The 20,781-nt window shown below is 40.6% G+C and overlaps 1 protein-coding gene across 3 annotated transcripts in view; it reads right to left on the reverse strand.

The window, feature by feature from the left end:
- Positions 1-295: 295 nt before the first annotated feature.
- The window catches only part of EXTL3 (exostosin like glycosyltransferase 3), a 103,395-nt gene continuing 82,909 nt past the window's right edge, over positions 296-20,781 (reverse strand). For all 3 annotated transcript variants that reach the window (XM_032332301.1, XM_032332302.1, XM_032332300.1), the window contains 3 exons: positions 13,289-13,433; positions 7,396-7,524; positions 296-3,492 (listed from right to left, as the gene is read on the reverse strand). In XM_032332301.1, coding sequence (XP_032188192.1) covers positions 3,283-3,492; positions 7,396-7,524; positions 13,289-13,433 — 484 coding nt within the window. In that variant the 3' untranslated portion in view covers positions 296-3,282. The remainder of the gene's footprint in view (positions 3,493-7,395; positions 7,525-13,288; positions 13,434-20,781) is intronic.

Consider the following 20,781-nt stretch of genomic DNA (forward strand, 5'->3'; position numbering starts at 1 on the left):
CACTTGCCATCCTAGATCCCACAGCCATCAGTTAAAGGACACCTGAATTCCTCCCTGTGCCATCGAACCACGGATCCCAGGACCAAGCCCCGGCAAGGCGGCCCACGTCCACGCATGCTGACAGCATCACACAGGTTCAAGTGCGTGGGCTGCTCCAAGACCAGTCACGCAGCCCACAGGCTTGTGCGGGGAGGGGGCCCAGCTGGCGGCTCCCGGCAATCAGGCAGGCCCCTTCTCTCAAGTCACTCTTCTGGCCCTGTGGAGTAAAAGCACACAGGACCTCCACACTGCTTGAGTTAAAGTCTCCATTTATTTTATTTTTTTACAAAAATCCAACATAAGACTATTGTGCTCATGACTGGAAAAGGGGGACGAGGTGGATGGACATGGCATGGACATCAAAGAGCTTCCCCCTGCAAAATATCATCATTTCAAACCAGGAGCTCCCTGAGCACACACACAGGCAGCGACTGAAGAGACGACCTCCACCTGCCCAGACAGGGCCTCCCCGACGGTGCGCAGGCCTGGGCTTGAGGAGCAGTCCACAACACACGGAAAACCACTGCCAGGGGCACAAAAGCTCAGAGCGGCCTGATGAGCACCTTGGGGAGGCTCTCACATTGGTGAATGCCCCTCAGGGTTAAGAGCAAACTGGCTAGCCACGGACGAACACATCCTGGGCCCTGGCAGCAAAGACCAGGCGAAAAGGTGTGACCTGTGGAGGGTGGGGAAACCCATGTAAGCTGCAGAGCTGTTTTCCTGTTCTAAATGAGTCCCAGTCACGTGGTTTAGATGACATCTGTGTTTCCCAATGGGACAGATCAGCATCAAGGGCATTTGAAGCATGGAGCTGGGCCTCCCCCAACCACCCTGCAAAAAGCAGCATCCATTCTCCAGGAGCACCTAACAGAGTAACGTAAAAAGTCTGACTGCCCAGCCTCTTGCTCCTGAGGAGCATCGCTTAGCAACATGGCCGGTGCCCACCAGAGCCTACTGTTTGGAGCCCCTCTGGTTAGTGTCCTGTTAGGTCCAAGTAGTGCTCACCTTGAGGCTCTGACAGCATAAGCCTTCCTGTGGTAGACTTCAATGTCATCCAGAATCTCAGACCACTCGGCTACTCCTGGATCTCCCAACAGCATTTGGGGACCCACCAGCCTGGCTCCACAACAGGGGGTCCTAACAGACTACTCTTTTCTCACGGGGTCCCACTGAAAGCCAGTTTATGAGTTCCTCACACGAAAATAAACAAGATAAAAATAGCAGCCACGTATATAGCTCAAAACACCACACTCTTTGGCTCCCTGGAGGGAAGAAGGCTATACTAGTTAGGAGTCAGGAAAGCGGAGTTAGAAAGTTAGGGTGCCGGGAGTCTGGACCTCTCTGCTGGGCTGCTGAGAAGCAGGGCTGAATTTCCTGGGTAGCTGCCTCTATAGGAGAGCAACAAGAAGATGCCAGGTGGGAATCCCTGGAGGCCACAAGTCCTGGGAGTAGCCCTGGTCTTGCCTGCCAATAAGGAGAGGTCTTTTAATCCAGCTAGCCCTCTACCTGGGTGGGATCTACAGGACAGAATCTTGCTTCAGAATGATACTTGAAGAGACCCAATGAGATAGGTCAGAGAAGAATGTGCCCCCAGGAAAGAGAAGCACAGGGTGTCAAGGTCTGGGGAAGACAGAACTGGCTTAAGGCATGTACATGACCAGGACAAACCTGAGCTTTTGTCCAGCTGTGGGAAACCACCTGTATTCAACTCCACTGCAAGAAAGTGGGGTCCAGGAAAATGGTAGAAGTCATGGGTTAAATCCCTGCCAGATGCCACTAATAGCCTCTTCGGGTCCCCTACTGCCATCACCACCAAAACAAAAAAAAGAAAATTAGCTTATTTCCATTTCAGCCAGGGAATAGAAATGTAAACCCAGAGTGGGAAGTGGTAACATGGGTATGAATGCCTATGAAATCTCAGGCTGGACTGGAGCCTAACATAATAAATGATGTCTTCTTCTCATTCTGGCACATAACAAATCTCAAGGGGTTCTGGAACAACCTGGCATAAGGGATCTAAAAACTACAGGTAACATAGGGTATAGGTCCAGACAAAGGTTGAAGGAAGGTGAATTTCACCAAGGTATTTATCCCAAGGCAGGTGCCTTGCTATAAGACTTCCCGGCCAGCCGGGTGGGGGTCCGCAAAGGATGCTCGCTCATTCTACACCAGAGAGAGCAGGCCAACCTGCAGACCACTTTAGATCACAGCTGGAGGTGTGGCCTGCCAATTCTCTGTTCTCTTAACAAGAGAGAACTTTCAGGAAAGCCTGAATCCAAAGAACAATGTGCGTTTCAAAAGGAGGGCCGAACAAGAAGAGTCATCTGGGAGCACCATCTTCAGGTCTCACTCCTTCCTCATTCTTCTGTTTCAAATGGGAGATAATGGGAGCTGGGACAGCTCAACCTAGCAATTAATCCTCAAATAGCACTGAACCCAGCACAGGGAAGCCTCGCTGTTCCCAAATGTGCAGGTCCTCCCAACGTACTCAAGCAACAGGAGGACTCAAGCTCCAGATTACCAGTTGGCACAGATGGAGGAAAGAACAAACCAAGAGGGTTTATCTCGTCCAAGAGCCCCCTAGGAAAGCCAAGCCTGGTCCTTTTTTGCTTTTGCACATAGACGCTCTGGGGAATACGGAGATGATCTTTAAGGATAAGCCAGATACCATAAGGTCAGGATCCATCTCCACTAATGTCCAGAACATCAGAAAACTTAGTGGGTCCCTCACTTTATGAAACAGGCAGAACTCTCAAACCGCCCCCCCCAATCTATCTATCTCTCTCTCTATATATATGTATATGTATGTGAGAGAGTGTGTGTGCATATATACATACATATATATACACACTTATATATAAATAAGCCTCAAATGGCAAATCTCAAACTTTCTCCTTTTAAATAATAATAATAGTTGTTACTGAATTTAAAAACCACAAACCAGCTGTCCTGGACTTATGAACTGCATGAGCAACTCCCCGAAGTCCCCATTGTCCTCAGTGTAAGCTATCAGTCAGTGCCCTGTGTAGGGAACCCCCGAGTCCTCTGACCAGGGTTCCAGGCCCAGTGTGGCCGACTTTAAGAGGAAGAAGGCTACTTCCTTTCCACTCTTCCTGCCTCCTCTCCCAGTAGAGGGTTTGGGTCACCCACCCAGCGGATGTCCCTGGGGTCCTTCAACGTCTAGGAACCGTAGAAGCCATCTCCCCCACTCTGCTCATCCTCTTCCCAGCACTTGCAGTGTCCCTAGATGAACTTGAAGCACTTGGTCTTGTCGTGGGGCAGGCGGGTCTTGAAGAGCACAGAGTCCACCCTGAATTGAGTGTAAAGTAGGGGCATATAGCCATACACCTTGACAAAGAAGTTGATACATTTGTGCCGCTCATGGAAGTGGGAATCGTCGTGTGACAGGGCCTGAGGGCATCCTGGGCATCGGAAGGTCCACCGAGAGGTCACCTGGGAATAGGGAAGAAAGAGCACAGTGAGAATCGCAGGGACCAGGACAGACAGAAATCCTGCCACCTAACCAATCCAACAGTTCCATTTTCCCAGGGAAGACACTGACCGCAGGTGGCCATGTTCACCCACAGAGGGCGTCAGAAGCCAGAGCCTTGGCTCCTTCCTGCCACATACGTAGCTGTATCGCTGGAAAGACTGCTCTTTCCAAATGACCTAAACTGTAGATATCAAAAGCCTTACAAGGTTTAGTATTACTTGTTTCAGTAACTCAACCTCTAGTACTTATCTGGGAAGTACTACGGCAAGACGTAGCTATAAAGGTGTTCATTCCATCAACATTTTTAGTAGCAAAAACTGGAAAAGTACCCATCAAATGGGGACCAGTTAGATAATTATTAAATACTACACATTCACTAGAAAAGGTATTTAGGAAAACTCTATCTGAAGACATGGGAAAGTTGTTATATGATAGTAGCAGTAGTTAGGATGATGCTGAGGAAATTTCAAGCAGTTAGAACAGAATAAAGAATAGTATTACAGCTTCACTTCCAGCAATGTGGCAGACCAAGTAACCTAAAACTCCCTTAGCAGAGAATACCTGAAAATGCAGGACGAACTATATAAACAAACTCTTTAGAGACAGTAATGAAAGAAAACCTGTAATCAAAGGAATGGAAATAAAAGGAAAGAAATTAAATCATCAGAGGCCAAAATAATGAAAAAGCCTGAATTCAATGAATTAACCAGAGCTTTGGTTTTAAACAGGCTGGGGAGGCAAGAGCCACAAAACTACTGGAGATTTTTCAGAATACCCGGACCCAATGGAAGGCTGCGTGGGTTGGAGGCAGCTCCACAGAAAGCTGTCTTCCGAGCCTTCGCTCTAAGTGGAAGAGGAACTATCACCTGTGAGAATGGAAAGCCACACACCGGCCCTTACCCACTTGGGGCTAGGGTTTATGTCACCTGTGTGTTCTGAAAAGCCCCAAGATGCTAATTCAGCTTAAACAGGTCTCAACTAGGTCTTGACCCAGGGTACGCAGAAGAATCAAGTGCAAACCCTCTCGGGTATAAAGTCAGGCCTCCCAGAAATGCCATAAGTGAAATCCTAAAGAATACAATTTCACAATCAAATTCACAAAAAAGGGAATGAATCACATGAGGGAGAATCTGCAGAAACCAACAAGAATCAGACCCCCAAACATTGCAGTATCCAGGATTCTCAGATGGTGATGAGAAAGGTAAATGTGTATGTGCCCTGAAATTATCAAAGACTACTTAAGGTCTGAGAAAGAAAGCCAGGACTCTCAAAAAAGTCCTAACAGATATGAAAAAGAACCAAAAAGAACAAGAATGAAAAGCATACTGAATTAAATCAGACAATGGATGGGTGTGAAGAGAAAATTAGTAAGGAAAAGTATACTAAAATAACTACCCGGAATAGAAAATATTGACTAAAAGCTTTAAAAAATTGGAAAGAATGATTGAGAGACATGGAGAGGAGATATTGTAGGATTCCATTTCGATAAAGTTCAAAAAGAGGCAAAACCAATCCTACAAGAGAAAAAAAAGCCCTTGACTGGCTGTCATTCTGCCAGCTGAGCTCCCTGGCCTGCAGGGAATTCACTCAGCCTCCATAATAACCAGGCAAACGTAAATGAAAATAGTAGGATACAGTTTATACCCATCAGATAGGCAATAATGGAAGTGTGGCAGTACTGAATGTTAGTAAGGATATGGAGAAACTGCAACTATTATACAATGCTGGTAAGAATATACACTGGAACATCTATTTCCAAGAAAGTTTGGTACTACCAAGGTTCACATACCCCATGACCTCACAGGAGAGGAATGGACGGAGGGAGGGTGATAGAAGACATCTACTCTATTTGTAATATTTTAATTCTTTTAAATTTTAATTTTTTTTAAGTAGACTCCATGCCCAGCATGGAGCCCAACACAGGGCTTGAACTCATGACCCTGAGATCAAGACCTGAGCTGAGATCAAGAGTTGGATGCTTCACCAACTGAGCCACCCAGGGGCCCCTACTGAGATTTTGATTTTTAAAAAGTCATCCTAATCTTCAGTTGAACTCTTATTATATTCCCATGAAGACTGAGAAAATTCTCAAAGAATACTCATTTTTCAAGATTTCACTTGGTAAGGATCATGTATACCATGTGCAAATTATTTCTGTCTCATTCTCTACACTGAAGAGACAGTTCTGGCTAATGAAACACTGGCCTAATAATATGGTAGACAAACACGCTTTAATAAGGACAAAAAATTCATCATGTCTGTGAGTGCTTCAGGTGACTAATGCTATTATTAGGCACCTAACACTCAGATACTTTAAATTTTCATGGATAATGTCTTCTGATCTACTAGCAAAGTATAAATAGAAGCATACATGTTGGATGAAGTTTAGTCCCTGGCCACGTAAGAAAGGATAAAGAAAGAAAAGAACATTGCACCGATCATTAATTTCTTTCTAAGACCCCTATCTCCCTATCTTAGAGTTTATAAGGAAGTGTGCCTTTTCATTTAACATCACACAGAATGAAAACAAATATTTTCATTTAATATTTATTTATTTTAATATCTACCACTGCAACTGAGAAACACACACTTTTATTAAAATAATTATAACAATTATTCCATTTTTTAAAAATTGGAATATTATTTTGCTAATTATTTTTCTTTTATGAGACTTTAGCAGATGGCCCAGGAATAGAAAAAACTATGGGGTAATCAGGAATTAAGTTCTAATGCTGAGCTATACTTGGGAAAAGGTATGATTAGGTATAAATGAATCATAAGGCCCACAACTGTTTTTCTCTCTTTTTATGCTTTTTTTTATGAACCCAATGTCCTCTGTTTACCACTCTACCACCACTAAAGATATCATTAGCATAGGTTGATGATTACTTAATCTATAACTTACCTTCAAAATATAAGAAGAATGAAATACCCATCCAATTATTATTAATGATATACATGGAGGTAAACTTGTTATTTTGTAAAATTAAGTAATATGTCTTTTTAATAATAATAACATTAAGATCTGACTCAGCTTATTAATCCTGAGGACATCAGGTATGAATCCATCACATAAATACTGACAGACCATGGTCATAGATACTATTACTTTGAACTGACAGATTCTCAAGTATTAACTGCTGCGAGGTCCTTACCAGGCCTACGCTAATTCCTACCAGAAGAGCTTCCACTTGTCTGCACCTGAAATGATGACACAGAAGGTGATGTAACTGGCCCTTCTGTGCACTGAATATGAAATTATTATATTCTGGTCAAATATATTCACTAACTCGAAGACAAAGACAGAACTCAAATTTCTAGAATTCTGAGGGTACTTGTGGTTTTGTTTTTTGAGTAAATTGTCTTTCATAGTATTACTTATATGCCTGGCACTATTTTTAGAGCTTTACATATATTAATGCAGAAACCTTAAATTTCTTGTACCAAGGGTCTATGGAAAACTTAATAATTTTAAAGTCTTGATGGACATAAATAATACTTCAAGATGTAATAACAAAAGTAATGTGATATGAAAATATCTGTGAGTTCTATTGGTGACAATCACAGTTGCTGCAAATACTCTTAGAATGGTCACGTGTTTCCTAACTGATGAAAATGTTAAATCCCAGTTACAGATTAATAAAAATTAAAGATGTTACATTTTTCCCATCCAAGTTCTAAACCCTCTGACTTCTGTCCATTTAACCTTAGTAGTTAAGAGTCCCTATATTCACAATTCATTTAACCCAAAGACAATTACAGATGAGGACTCTGAGGTATGGTGAGTCTCATACTGCACTACCGCGAAATAAGTGAATTAAGTAAGCATGCACCCCCAGTCCCTTAAGTACTGGGACCCTCACCTTGATGGGGGGTTTCCGAGTGATGTGGGAGACAAGGAAGTTCATGGCAATGTCCTCACAGTTGATGTATTCATCCACCATATCTCGGATGGCCTGGGGCATCACGTAAGAATACAGGTAGGCATAATACTGTCAGGGGTAGAAAAAGAATCACATAATCTATTAGAGTCCACAGTTCTCTGGCTCTCAGCCAAAATATACATGGATCCAGGGGCTGTTAGGAAGTGTAGGGTGGGGAGAAGGTCGGGTGTGATGATCAGTCATGGAATCACCACTCCCTTTAGGGAGTTGGAGCCAAGGATGCTGAACATCCCACAAGGCAGATACTCTGTAATAAAGAATTATCCCATCCAAACTGCCATTATCACCCCCCTTTTGAGGTCCTTGGTTCCTCAGTGACTTTATAACAATATGAAGATTCATCAAAGTAGGTCAGACGGTAGTTTAGATGAACAGCACCCTATGTGTGACAATGGCAATAAGGGATTAAGTGAGGGGAAAACCCGACAATAGAGCCATAAGACATCCAATCCCTCAGTTCCTCCACTTAAGGATTCTAGAATCAATCACTTCTGAACGCTTGCCCCTGGCTACTCCCTACTCCAAGCTACAAACATCTCTTGCCTGGATTATTCATGCAGTCTCCTAAACAGTTTCCCTGCTCCCATATTTTCTTTCCTCCAATCCATTCTATGCACACCAGAGTGATCATGTTCAAATATAAGTTCAACTGAACATGTCACTCCAAACCCCTCAATAGCTTTTTATCTCGCTCAGAGTAAAGGCCTATGTTCTTAAAATGTCCTAAAAGCCCACAAAATGGTGTGCTAAAGCTGGCTCACACCTGCTAATGAATGTCGATTGCAAAATTTTCGGAATTTTGTGAGGCCATTTAGAATTTTGTGAGATTATTATGAAAAATAGCCATTATTAAAAAATATAATTACATAAAATTAAATAAGCTATATTAAAAACCGATAAAAACCTAAAGCACATCACTTCTTAATTAATTAGCTTCATTTCACTATTGTTTATTACATTTTACTATTGTCTTATTTATGTCTATCATATCTATATGGTGAAAATATTATAGAACTGCCCATCCCTTCCCATCTCCAAATTCAGTGACTCATGTGCATAACTTCAAATGAGCCATGCTAAAAATATTTATACCACAGAAATGGACAAATGCCATAAACACGGCACATATTAACTGATATGTTGCAATGTTGCTGCTGCTGAATGAATAGGTGAGGTGCCCAATAAAACTGTTTTATATGTTAGAATTAAAACTGATTTAAATAGTTAGAATCTATGTAATGTAATAATGATCATAAAATTTTTGTACTACCCACTGGTTTGCTGGTTATTTTGTGGCAAAGTACTTAAAAGGTGGTGAACTTAAAAGGTGAATTACAGGGACGCCTGGGTGGCTCAGTGGGTTAAAGCCTCTGCCTTCAGCTCGGGTTATGATCCCATGGTCCTGGGATCGAGTCCCACATCGGGCTCTCTGCTCAGTGAGGATCCTGCTTCCCTCCGCTCTCTCTCTCTGCCTGCCTCTCTGCCTACTTGTGAGGTCTGTCAAATAAATAAATAAGGTGAATTACACGTATTTCTTTTATAAAAAGACAAGATGAGGGGCGCCTGGGTGGCTCAGTGGGTTAAGCCGCTGCCTTCGGCTCAGGTCATGATCTCAGGGTCCTGAGATCGAGTCCCGCATCAGGCTCTCTGCTCAGCAGGGAGCCTGCTTCCCTCTCTCTCTCTCTGCCTGCCTCTCCATCTACTTGTGACTTCTCTCTGTCAAATAAATAAATTAAATCTTAAAAAAAAAAAAAAGACAAGATGATTGAAATTTGTTGACACTTTAAATGGCCAGTGGCTGTCATGAGTATGCTAATGAGAATATATTTACTGAACACAATCTATATCCTCAACAAGAACTGCCTTTAGAAAAATGGAGAAAGCACTATGAAAGCAAATGTTTAGAAGTATTTCCACCATTATGTGACTGTGACTGATGCCATAAATCAATAAATACTTTGATATCTGTATATTTTAAAATATATAAAAACTTTGTAACCTATTTAAAAATATTTTCTTTTTAACTTTTATTTTTATTGATTTTTTTGAAGATTTTCTTTATTTATGACAGAGAGAGATAGCAAGAAAGGGAACAAAAGCACACAGGAGCTGGAGAGGGAGAAGCGGGCTCCCTGTTCAGCAGGAAGACTGACATGGGGCTTGATCCCAGGATGGTGGGATCATGACCCGAGCCAAAGGCAGACACTTAACAACTGAGCCACCCAGGCACCCCTGTTTAAAAATACTTTAAATAAAGTTTCAATGGCTTTAGAACCTACTGTAAGAAAAAAGTAACACTTTCTCATTAGTTTGCTTTAAAAAAAAATCAAATGGCATTACAGAAGATGAAAATTCTAGTTCAATTTAAACACAATTTAGTGGATGAGTATCATGACTTAATAAGCACAACAATATGATATTTCTTACAGGGACAGTAACTAAAACCAAGTATCAAAAACATGTTTAATTTAGAAATAGAGCTCTGATTTGCCATAACACAGTGTCAAATCAAGACTTAAAAAAATAATACACTGAATCTAATATAACACTGTATGTTAACTAACTGGAATTAAAACAAAGAGTTAAGGGGCACCTCAGTGGCACAGCTGGTTAAGCATCCGACTCGACTCTTGGTTTTGGCTCAGGTCATGACTTCAGAGTTGAAAGATTGAGCCCCATGTCAGGATCCATGCTGGGTGACAGTCTGCTGGGATTCTCTCTCCCCCTCCCTCACCCTCTGTTCCTCCCCGCTGCACACACACACACTCTCTCTAATAAATAAGTAAATCTTTAAAAAAAAAAAAACTTAAAATAAATGAAGCACATTCAATCATATTGCTCTCACTAAAATTTAAGAATTCACTGAAATTATTTTGAAACTTTATTTATCTCAACATTATAAAAATTTCTGTAAGTACAGTAGTATATATATAAATTTAATTTATAAATAAATATACACATCTGTGTGGTACAGGTTTAAAATTTTTTATTGATAGGTATTTATAATTTAAAAACTTCATCTTTCAGAATTAGGGATGACCAACTTCACTGTTTTCAAGGACAAACAAGTAAGGTAAATAAATGACTTTTATTTTTTAAAGATCTTATTCATTTATTTGAGAGCGAGCAAGCGTGAACAGTGGGGGAGAAGTAGAGGGGATGGGAAAAGGAAAGGGAAAGAATCCCAAGCAGACTCCCTGCCAAGCGCAGAGCTCGCAACAGGGCTCAACCCCATGACCCTGAACCAAGACCAAGAGTCAAATGCTCAACCAACTAAGCCACCCAGGTGCCCCAGTAAGTGACATTTTAAAGAAACTGATGAAAGAAAAACAAAGAATCATGGGGCAAATAAACACATACATGTCCATCTACAGAGAACAGTAGCTATGTAGCTCCAGCCAATTGGTGCCTGACAAGAACAATGCCCAATGTGACTTCATCTTCATGGTTACTGAGGTCTAGATCTTTCTGTAAAATTCTCTGGTACTGAAAAAGCCTGACAGCGTATGGGATAGCACTGGAGGACTAAAAAAACATTTCTGTAAACCACAGGCTTGAGGGCTACTACTTTATAACCCTTGCTCTAGATTTCAAATAGAAAATAAAAACTATAAGGTATATTAAGTAAATGATTTATTACTTGAAAGTAAAGGGATCTTGCTCTAACTTTTAAAGAGCAATCAGAATTTGAGAAGAAGCAGACTTCTCAGAAGACAAGTAAATTCTCAAGGTATGAATAGACAATGCTGAAATTAGTGGCTCTTTCTCAGATGACCAATGTGAAAATAAAGGACTCCTAGTTAGGTATGGTTTCTCAGTCAGAAACTTCCTAATCCTAATCCTACTGGCATCCCCCATCCCAACCAAAACTCAACTGTGTTTGGAAAATAAGCACAAGGGTAAGGTTCAAGAATGGGAAAAGCATACCAGCTTCACACATTAAGTTGTAAAAAAGAAAAGAAAAAAAAAGCTAACAATGTAATGATTTCTTAGGCTGGTTCAAAATGTCCCTAGCAAGATGACTTTCAAGATTCTGTTTGAGGTGGGTCACAAGATCCCACCATCTGAAATATGAAATATATGAGGGATAAAGCCTGGGGAGTATTGGGATATCAGTTTAAAGTACCAGAGGGACATACAGGGGGGTGGTGCCCTGAAAACAATTAGGTATATGAGTACAGGCTTCAGGGAACAGCCAAGGTTGGAATACAGACACAGAAAATTACCAGCCTGCCAGTATTCAACCCCAAGATCTTGAGATATGAGAGAATGTCTAGGGAAGACCAAAGTAAGAAGACCACTAAATAGAGAAGCTAGAAGACTAAGATACTTCAACATTTATGGGGAAAACATCATGGCAGATGGGTCTTCCATGAGGGCAATGAAGTTGCCCAGAATGAGAGAGGGCATTGCAGGGGAGGTCAAGAGAATGGGCCATGTGCCACATTTTCAATGACCAGGAAGAAATGGCTAGGAGGTGCTAGATGGCAGCAACAAGACAGAGGCTGTGAGCCTCAAATGAAATTTTATATGATAGCTGAGAATCATCTGGAAGTGTCATCAATAAGCAATAATGGTTCTTTATATCTTCCCTGCTCCAAAGTACATATCTGGTGAAATGAGTACACTCAATCACTGTCCCTGGAAGAAATACAGGAACAAGGTAAAGGGGAAGTGCTGTCCTCAGAGAAAAGTCAGGTTTTAATCAGGTCAAGACATAGAGGAGACATCCTGTGAAGTGGGGTGTGCAGGCAGCTTGACCTCAGAAGAGGGATTCTTCGGAGCCCAGAAGTAGTACTTGGGAGAGAAGGTATAGAGCAACACTATCTAAGATATGTGAGTCACATCTGTCACTTCTCTAGTAGCCACATTTTAAAAAAAGATTTTCATAATTCATTTGTGAGACAGACACAGAGAACACAAGCAAGGGAGAGGGACAAGCAGATCTCCCACAGAGCACAGAGCCTGACACAGGGCTTGATCCCAGGACCCTGAGATCATGACCTGAGCCAAAGTTAGACACTTAACTGACTGAGCCACCCAGGTATCCCTACAGGCCACATTCTTAAAAAGAGAAACAATAAAATTAATTAGAATACATTTTATTTAACCCAGTGTAACCAAAATAACTGCATTTTAAAATATAAAAATCTGGTGTGCACTTTACACTTACAGCTCATCTCAATACTGGCCAGCTGGATTTCAAGTGCTCAACAGCCATGTGTGGCCAGTGGCAACTTTATAGGACAGAAAAGGTACAGATGAAAGATAAGTCAGAAGCAAAAAGAAGTTAGCAATAGCAATACAAGAGAGAAGTAATGACTAGAGGGGTTTGCATTTTAGATATTCAATAAAAATTGGGATGTGTGCCATGGTGAAAGCTCTAAGGAATAAACCAAACTTGTATAACCATAACAGAGGCTCGTGGTGAAGCCTGAGATAGCAGTGGGTTAACCCGAGTGAGAAGAGAACCAGCCTTCTGCTGGTCAGGCCATGTCTGGGATGGCAATGGCAAAACAACAGTATTTTAGCTCAAAGCTCTCAATTTTACAGAAGGAGAGCCTATGCCCAGAAAGAACAAACTAATTTTCCTAATAGCCTACATACAATTGTGCAGGGAGCCTTCTCACTCTGACTTTATTCCAGAGTTGTTCTAAGCATCTTGAACAGTCTTTAAAAGCAGAAATAACTTAAATCTAGCATGCAAGGGACATATAAGAAACATTAGAAGGCCTAACTTTAGGGCAGCACTACCACACAAAGGCTCAACTCTTAACCAACCTCACACCAATCTTACCAAGCTTTTTCTTACCTTGTGAAAGAAGGCAGCACCTGTCAGCACCATGGACAGCTCACAGGAGTAGTTGGAGTTATAGAGCCAGGACTGATGAGGAATGTCCCATGCATGGTAACGGCCAGGGAAACCCACAATGCGATCCCGTGCTTCTCTCCACACCCTCAGAAAACACAAGTATATGCACACACCTGAGTACAAAGCTCTAAGATTATCAGAAACATTTAAAATTATTGCTCTATCTTGCAAAAAAAACTCTGGTCCTTGGGCTATTCTTTTTTCCTCTTAAAAATTTTTAAGCAGGCGCACCTGGGTGGCTCATTGGGTTAAAGCCTCTGCCTTCGGCTCAGGTCATGATCCCAAGGTCCTGGGATCAAGCCCCCACATCAGGCTCTCTGCTCAGCGGGGCGCCTGCTTCCCCCCTCTCTCTGCCTGCCTCTCTGCCTACCTGTTATCTCTGTCAAATAAATAAATAAAATCTTTAAAAAATTTGTTTGAAACAAAATTAATCACAGGCTAAACAGGATAAGAACAAGCAAACAGTGCTACATGTAGCTTCTTTAATAAGCACCCACTTATTGCTCTTCTAACTTCTGCAGCCAGGACTTCTCTACCCTTTACAGAAAGAACAAGCTGGAATAACATGTGAAGGAGGTAACTGAAGTTCAGAAGTCTCCAAAATGGGGTATGTACATCATCAAAAGAAGTGATCTACAGGACCATACAATTGAAAGACTCATAAATGCAAGAAATAATAAGCTGACGGGTGCTTGGGTGACTCAGTCAGTTAAGCATCTGCCTTCGGCTCAGGTCATGATCTCAGGGTCCTGGGTTCAAGCTCCACCCATTTTGGGATCCCTGCTCAAAGGCAAGACCGCTTGTCCCTCTCCTTCTCCCCTCCTCCAGCTCATGAATGCATGCACTCTGTCTCAAATAAATAAATAAATAAAATATTTAAAAAATAATAAACTGAAAATTCAGTATATTTCCAGGATAAACTTTTATATCATCCCTAAATTTACTGAAAAGGTAGAACAAATAAAACCAGTTCCCCAATTTCACAGGCTAAAAATCAGAAAGCTGAAAGCACTTATGCACTACAAAACCCTACAGCCCTGTAGAAGGGCTTCAGGAGTCCTATAAACAATGAACCACTACATCCCCACTCCACTTCACTCCCAAACAAAATATAAACTGCTTGAGAAACTCTCTCATCACGTACATGGAACTTCAATTCCTAAAAAACGAAAGAGTTTATTCCCAAAGAGTTCCCCTCCTATTAGGTTTGAAAGCAATTAATCTAGTAGGATAGATGAGAAACCACAACTTCTATCACAATTTAACAGTCTTCTAGATGGGCCTTCTGCCATGTCCTACCCAAGTCCTACCTCAGTCCTAATTTATTTCCTAAGAACAACTCCAAATTACTAACCTTTAGTACCTTTTTAGTACCTTTTAGTACCTTTTTAAAACTATATTTGAATGTAAAAACTGCCAATAAATACCACTGAGATATCCAAATGTTATCATCAATATTCCTAAAAATACTGATGTCTTCAAATGCCTATTGTTCTTAATAGTACTACTAGGCTAGCAGAATAGGAAACTGAATATTTCAATCATCTGATTTGGTTGATTTAAATAAATATAATGTAATGTATTTATTTAAATAAATATAATGTAATAAATTCTTAATAAGGCAAAATCTATTAGCTACACACATGATATCAAAAGATACCATCTAATTTGTTAAGGGCGGTCAACCATGATACAGTCAACTGGGTGTTAATTATTTATTAAGTAATAAGGGGGAAAACCAATATGGAAGGAATTGTAGAAGATAAACACAAGGAACAGCTTAATTAAATTTCTGGGACAACACATCAGTAGTTTTAGATAGTATGGTCTCAGTGGACATTTGAAAGTTAGGCATTTTAAAAGATTGACAGGGACATCTGAGTGGCTCAGATGGTTAAGCATCTGACTCTTGATTTTGGCTCAGGCCATCATCTCACCAGGGTTGTGAGATCTAAATGAATCCATCTCCACACTCAGCGGGAGTTTGTCTTTCTTCCTCTCCCTCTGCTCCTCCCCCACTCGTATGCCTGGGCTCCAAAATAAATAAATCTTTTAAAAAATATATATTTATCAAATATAAACAATGCTACCAATTTACATAAAAATGTTGCACATAATCAGTTCCTTAACATTATACTCAAACTTGCACTGCACTAAATATTTTTAACGTATGTGCTAAATTATAGATCAGGCTTTGGTATACTTTACCTTTAATGAATTGTTCTTTAAATGTGTTAATGTTCTAGTTACCAAGACACTATATACTTTTGTTAAAGATTTATTTATTCACTTTAGAGAGACAGTGCAGGGAGAGGCAGAGGGACAGGGAGAGAGAAACTCCAGCAGACTCCTGGCTCACAACTAACCTATGGCTCAATCCCAGGACCCTGAGATCATGACCGGAGGGGAAATCAAGAGTCCAGTGCTCAACCAATTGCACCACCCAGGGCCCCCCGCAACATATAACATGAAAAAAGTTTCAAAGGTAATTTATAGCTCAAACTTCAAAATAAAAAATTCGCTAGATAAATGAAAACTCAAAAAACTAAGGAAAATTTTAGAAATAATGAAATCAAGACAGAATTCCACTGAAGAATTTGAATCATGAGTAATATTTTTCTATTTACATTTCAAACTTAAATACTATCATCTTGGAAATAAGTGCATCAATTCAACCTTTTTGTGGTATGAAGTTTGACACATCATTTACCACACATCATTCCCAAATTAGTACAGCCAGTTCAATAAAAACAAAAAACTGTTAACAGCTAAAACACTACATATTTCAAATAAAGACATATTTTTAAGCAAGTATGCAAGATCTAAATAATTTTTAATGAGTTGCCTGAATGAAGATGTTACTGTTAACTTTTTAAGATTTTATTTTTCTATTTGTCAGAGAGAGCGCGCACGCGCGCACACAAGGAGGCAGAGGCAGAGAGAAAAGCAGGCTCCCCACTAAGCAAGGAGCCTGATGCGGAACTCGATCCCACGACCCTGGGATCATGACCCAAGCCGAAGGCAGATGCTTAACTGAATGAGCCACCCAGGCGTCCCTACTGTTAATTTTTAAGATTTTATTTATTTCGTTGAGAGAGAAAGCATGAGCAGGGTGAGGGGCAGATGGAGCAGCAGACTCCCCAGTGAGCAGGAAGCCCGATGCTGGGCTTGATCCCAGGACTCCGGGATCACAACCTGAACTGAAGGCAGACGCTTAACTGACTGACTGATCCACCCAGGTACCCTTTACAATTAATTTTTTAAAAGATTAATTTGAGAGAGCAAGCGAGCATGGGAACGGAGATGGGGAGGAACAGAAGGAGAGGGACAAACAGACTCCCAGCTGAGCACAGAGCCTGATGCAGGTCTCTATCCCACCACCCTGAGATCATGACCTGAGCCAAAATCAAGAGTTGGATGCTGGGATGCCTGGGTGGCTCAGTTGGTTGGACAACTGCCTTCGGCTCAGGTCATGATCCTGGAGTCCCGGGATGGAGTCCTGCATCGGGCTCCCAGCTCCACAGGGAGTCTGCGTCTCTCTCTGACCTTCACTCATGCTCTCTCTCACTGTCTCTCTCTCTCAAATAAATAAATAAGATCTTTAAAAAAAAAAAAAAGAGTTGGATGCTTAACTGACTGAGCCACCCATGTGCCCCATTACTGTTAATTTTTAAATGAAAGCTGATTTTATGATCTTTGAAACTTAGGCATAACAATTTTGAATAAAGATCAGTAAATATTTATGATATTACAGTATATTTAAATTTAATATAAATTTAATAATAATGTACATAAAGGTTAAGTACTACATTTAATGTATATTTAGTACCTTAAAGTCCATATTAAACTAATATGGACTTTATTATACAAAGACACATTCTTAATCTTGTTGGTTATACTTCCATGTTTTTCCTTCTGGTTCATTAAGAATCAATTTGAAATGCTGTAAGAAAATAAACTGTAAAATTAACTAATAATCCAAAAATGTATAAAAAAAAAAGGTGAGATTTTGCTTCCTACTTAAGAAACAAGAATTTCTTTTCCAAATCCCATGTTTCTTATATTATGATAGTACATAAGCCTTTTCCTCCTCTCCAAACAAAATACTGAGGCAAATCATGGCAAAGGAAAAGGTTTTGGTTAGTTCCCTTTGGAAAAGAAAACCTATAAAGCAGAGCCATGAAATACAGAGAAAAAGATCAATGTCCTGCTTCAAAACAAGAGACACTTGGACCCAGGAAGAGAAACCTACCTTACAGTCCAGACTCCCATACCTTCTCTTAAGCTTGTGTAGTCTTGTCTGTCTTTCTTTTTCCCAATAAAGTTTACTGAGATATAAATCACATGCCATAAAATTTACTCATGTAAAAGTGTTTAACTTTGGGTTTTAGTATATTCACAAAGCTGTGCAACCATCACCACTATCTAATTTGAGATTGTTTTAATCACTCCAAAAACAAACCCCATACCCATGAGCAGTCGCTCCCCATCTCCCTCTGTCCCCAGCCATAGCAACCACTCATCTTCTATCTGACTCCATTGGCCTACTGTGGACGTTTCACATAAACTAAATCAAAGAGCAGGTGGCCTTTCATACCTGGCTTCTGTCACTTAGCCTGGTTTCAAGATTCATATGGTAGTTCATATCAGTATTTCACTCCTTTCTATTGCTAAATAGTATTCCATTGTATGGATATCTCACTTTTTTTTTTTTAATCCATTCATTCGCTGATGGATGTCTGGGTTGTTTATACTTCGTTTATTTTTTTTAACAACTAATTTTTGTGTGTGTGGCAAAATACATGCAACATACATTTACCATGTATTTTTATTTTGATTTATTTGACACAGAGAGAGAGATCACAAGTAGGCAGAGAGGCAGGCAGAGAGAGAGGAGGAAGCAGGCTCCCCACTGAGAAGAGAGCCCCATGTGGGGCTCAATCCCAGGACCCTGAGATCATGACCCCAGCCGAAGGCAGAGGCTTAACCCATTGAGCCACCCAGATGCCCCTACATTTACCATTTTAATCATGTTTATGAACACAGTTCAATGGCATTAAATATATTCACACTGTACAACCATCACCTCCATCCATCTCCAGAAGTTTTTCATCTTCTCAACCTGAAACTCAGTGCCTATTAAACACTTAACTCCGCATTCCTGCCTTCCTCTAGCCCCCTAGCAACCACCATTCGACAATCTGTCACCGTGGATCTGACATATAAATCGAATCATATGATATTTACCCTTCTGTGTTGCTTATACTTGTTCACTATTATAAATTATGCTGCTATGAACATTCATGTACTGCTTCTGTATGGGCATACATTTTCAATTCTCTTGGATCCCCGTTGTTTTACCTGTCCATTAAGAACCTATCTGCTTTTTTCTTTGCTATATAAGTTGAAATTAGCCAAACCCCTATTATCCTTTGCCTGAGGAGATAGTTCTTGTTATACCTGCTTCTTCCCTTTTGAACCTAGGTCTGTTCCACTCCCATTCGGATGAAATAAGCAAACTGGAAAGAAAAGAAAAAGCTTTTAGGGGCGACTGGGTGGTCCCAGGGTTCTGGGATGAAGCCCCACATCGGGCTCTCTGCTCAGAGGGAAGACTGCTTCTCCCTCTCACGCTCCCCCTGCTTGTGTTCCCTCTCTTGTTGTCTCTCTCTGTCAAATAAATAAATAAAATCTTTAAAATGAAAGAGAGAGAGAGAGAGAGAGAGAAAGAAAAAGAAAAAGCTTTTAGATCAAAGGATGCCCAAATAAATGAGTCAAGGTGATGAAAGACTGGGTAGTATCACCAGAAATAATTCTCCAGTTCCATACCGGAGGCTAAACCACAAATTTCCAATGATTGGTAAGAAATTCTTATAACTCAATAATAAAAAGACAAATAATCCAAATAACAATGGGCAAAGGATCTGAAAAGACACTTCTTCAAAGAAGATACACAAATGATTACTGCACATGAAAAGCTATTCAACATCATTAGTCATTAGAGAAATGCAAATCAAAACTATACTGAAATACCACTTCACACACAGTAGGATGGCTATAAACAAAAAACAAAAAATAGCAAATACTGTCAAGGACATGGAAAAATTGGAACCCTTATACACTGATGATGGCAATACAATGGTGCAGCCTCTGTGGAAAACAATACAGTAGTTCCTCAAAATGTCAGAGTGATCCCACCCAATGTATATATCCAAGAGAAAAGAAACATGAACACAAACACTCGTACATGCATTTTCATAACAGCATTATTCAATAACCAAGAAGTAGAAATAACCCAAATATTCATCAACAGATAAATCGACCAGCAAAATGTGTACATCAAGATAAAATAAGTATCAACATGTGCTACGAGATGAATGAACCTTTTAAACACTAGGTTAAGTGAAAGGCGAAGGTTACACATCAGCACATATTATATGGTACCATTTACAGTCAAAGTGTCCACAAAAAGCAATTTATGGAGGCACAGGTAGATTAATGGTTGCCTAGGGCTTAGAGCAGTTGGAGGGAAGTGGGAAGTGACGAGTTACGGGTACACAGGATTTCTTTTGGCTGTAATGAAGATAGAAATCTTTAAAAAGATCAAGATGACAGTTGCAGAACTCTGTAAATACACTAAAAACCACTGAATGAGACATAAATGAGTGAATTGTATGACATATGAATTGTATTTAACAAATGTTACCCAAAACGAAATTGTGAGGAAATGATCCCAAACCCGGATGTCACAGTAAATGTCAAACTGCTTTAAAATTAAGTCTCTAAGGCCTACCCTCAATTTTTGTACTTACCTCACTGTGGAAAGATGATAAACTGTCCATGGCCTGCATTGTAGTCCATGATACACTTTGAACAGTCCTAATCTACTCTGTTCTCTAACCTGTAATGCTCCCTCAACTGGGATATATAAGCCCAGTAAGAACTACTAAGAGTCAAGAAAACAAAATAGTTAAGTCAGTGGGTACTACAAGTTCCAGAGTCAGACAAACCTGCACTTGAATTCCAGCTCTGCCACTTACTGTCTAGAGTCATGGTTTGGTTCTCCTGGATCTCAATTGACTCCTATGTAAAATGGAGATGAGTACAACTTGTATCACCAAGTTTTTGGGGTGTTAATGAAATAAATTGTAGAATGCTCAGCCAGTCTCCGACACACAGCCTGGGCTCACCAATATCATGCACTGTCATTATCAGAACCACCTCCACCAACTCCTCCCCCTCTTTTCCTCTGGATCTTTACATCTAACCCCATCCTTCCCTATGTCTTTTAAGCCCCAGGACTCTGGCACTGTTGCATTGCCCTAACACACAGCAACATGTTGCTTCTGCCTGACTGGAAGCTATTCCCCATTCCTGTAAACACAAAAAGCTCCAATTTCTCTCAGGAAACTACCCTTTGCCTCCACTCAGTCCGT

The sequence above is a fragment of the Mustela erminea genome, chromosome 2, assembly GCF_009829155.1.
Source record: "Mustela erminea isolate mMusErm1 chromosome 2, mMusErm1.Pri, whole genome shotgun sequence".
NCBI lineage: Eukaryota > Metazoa > Chordata > Mammalia > Carnivora > Mustelidae > Mustela > Mustela erminea.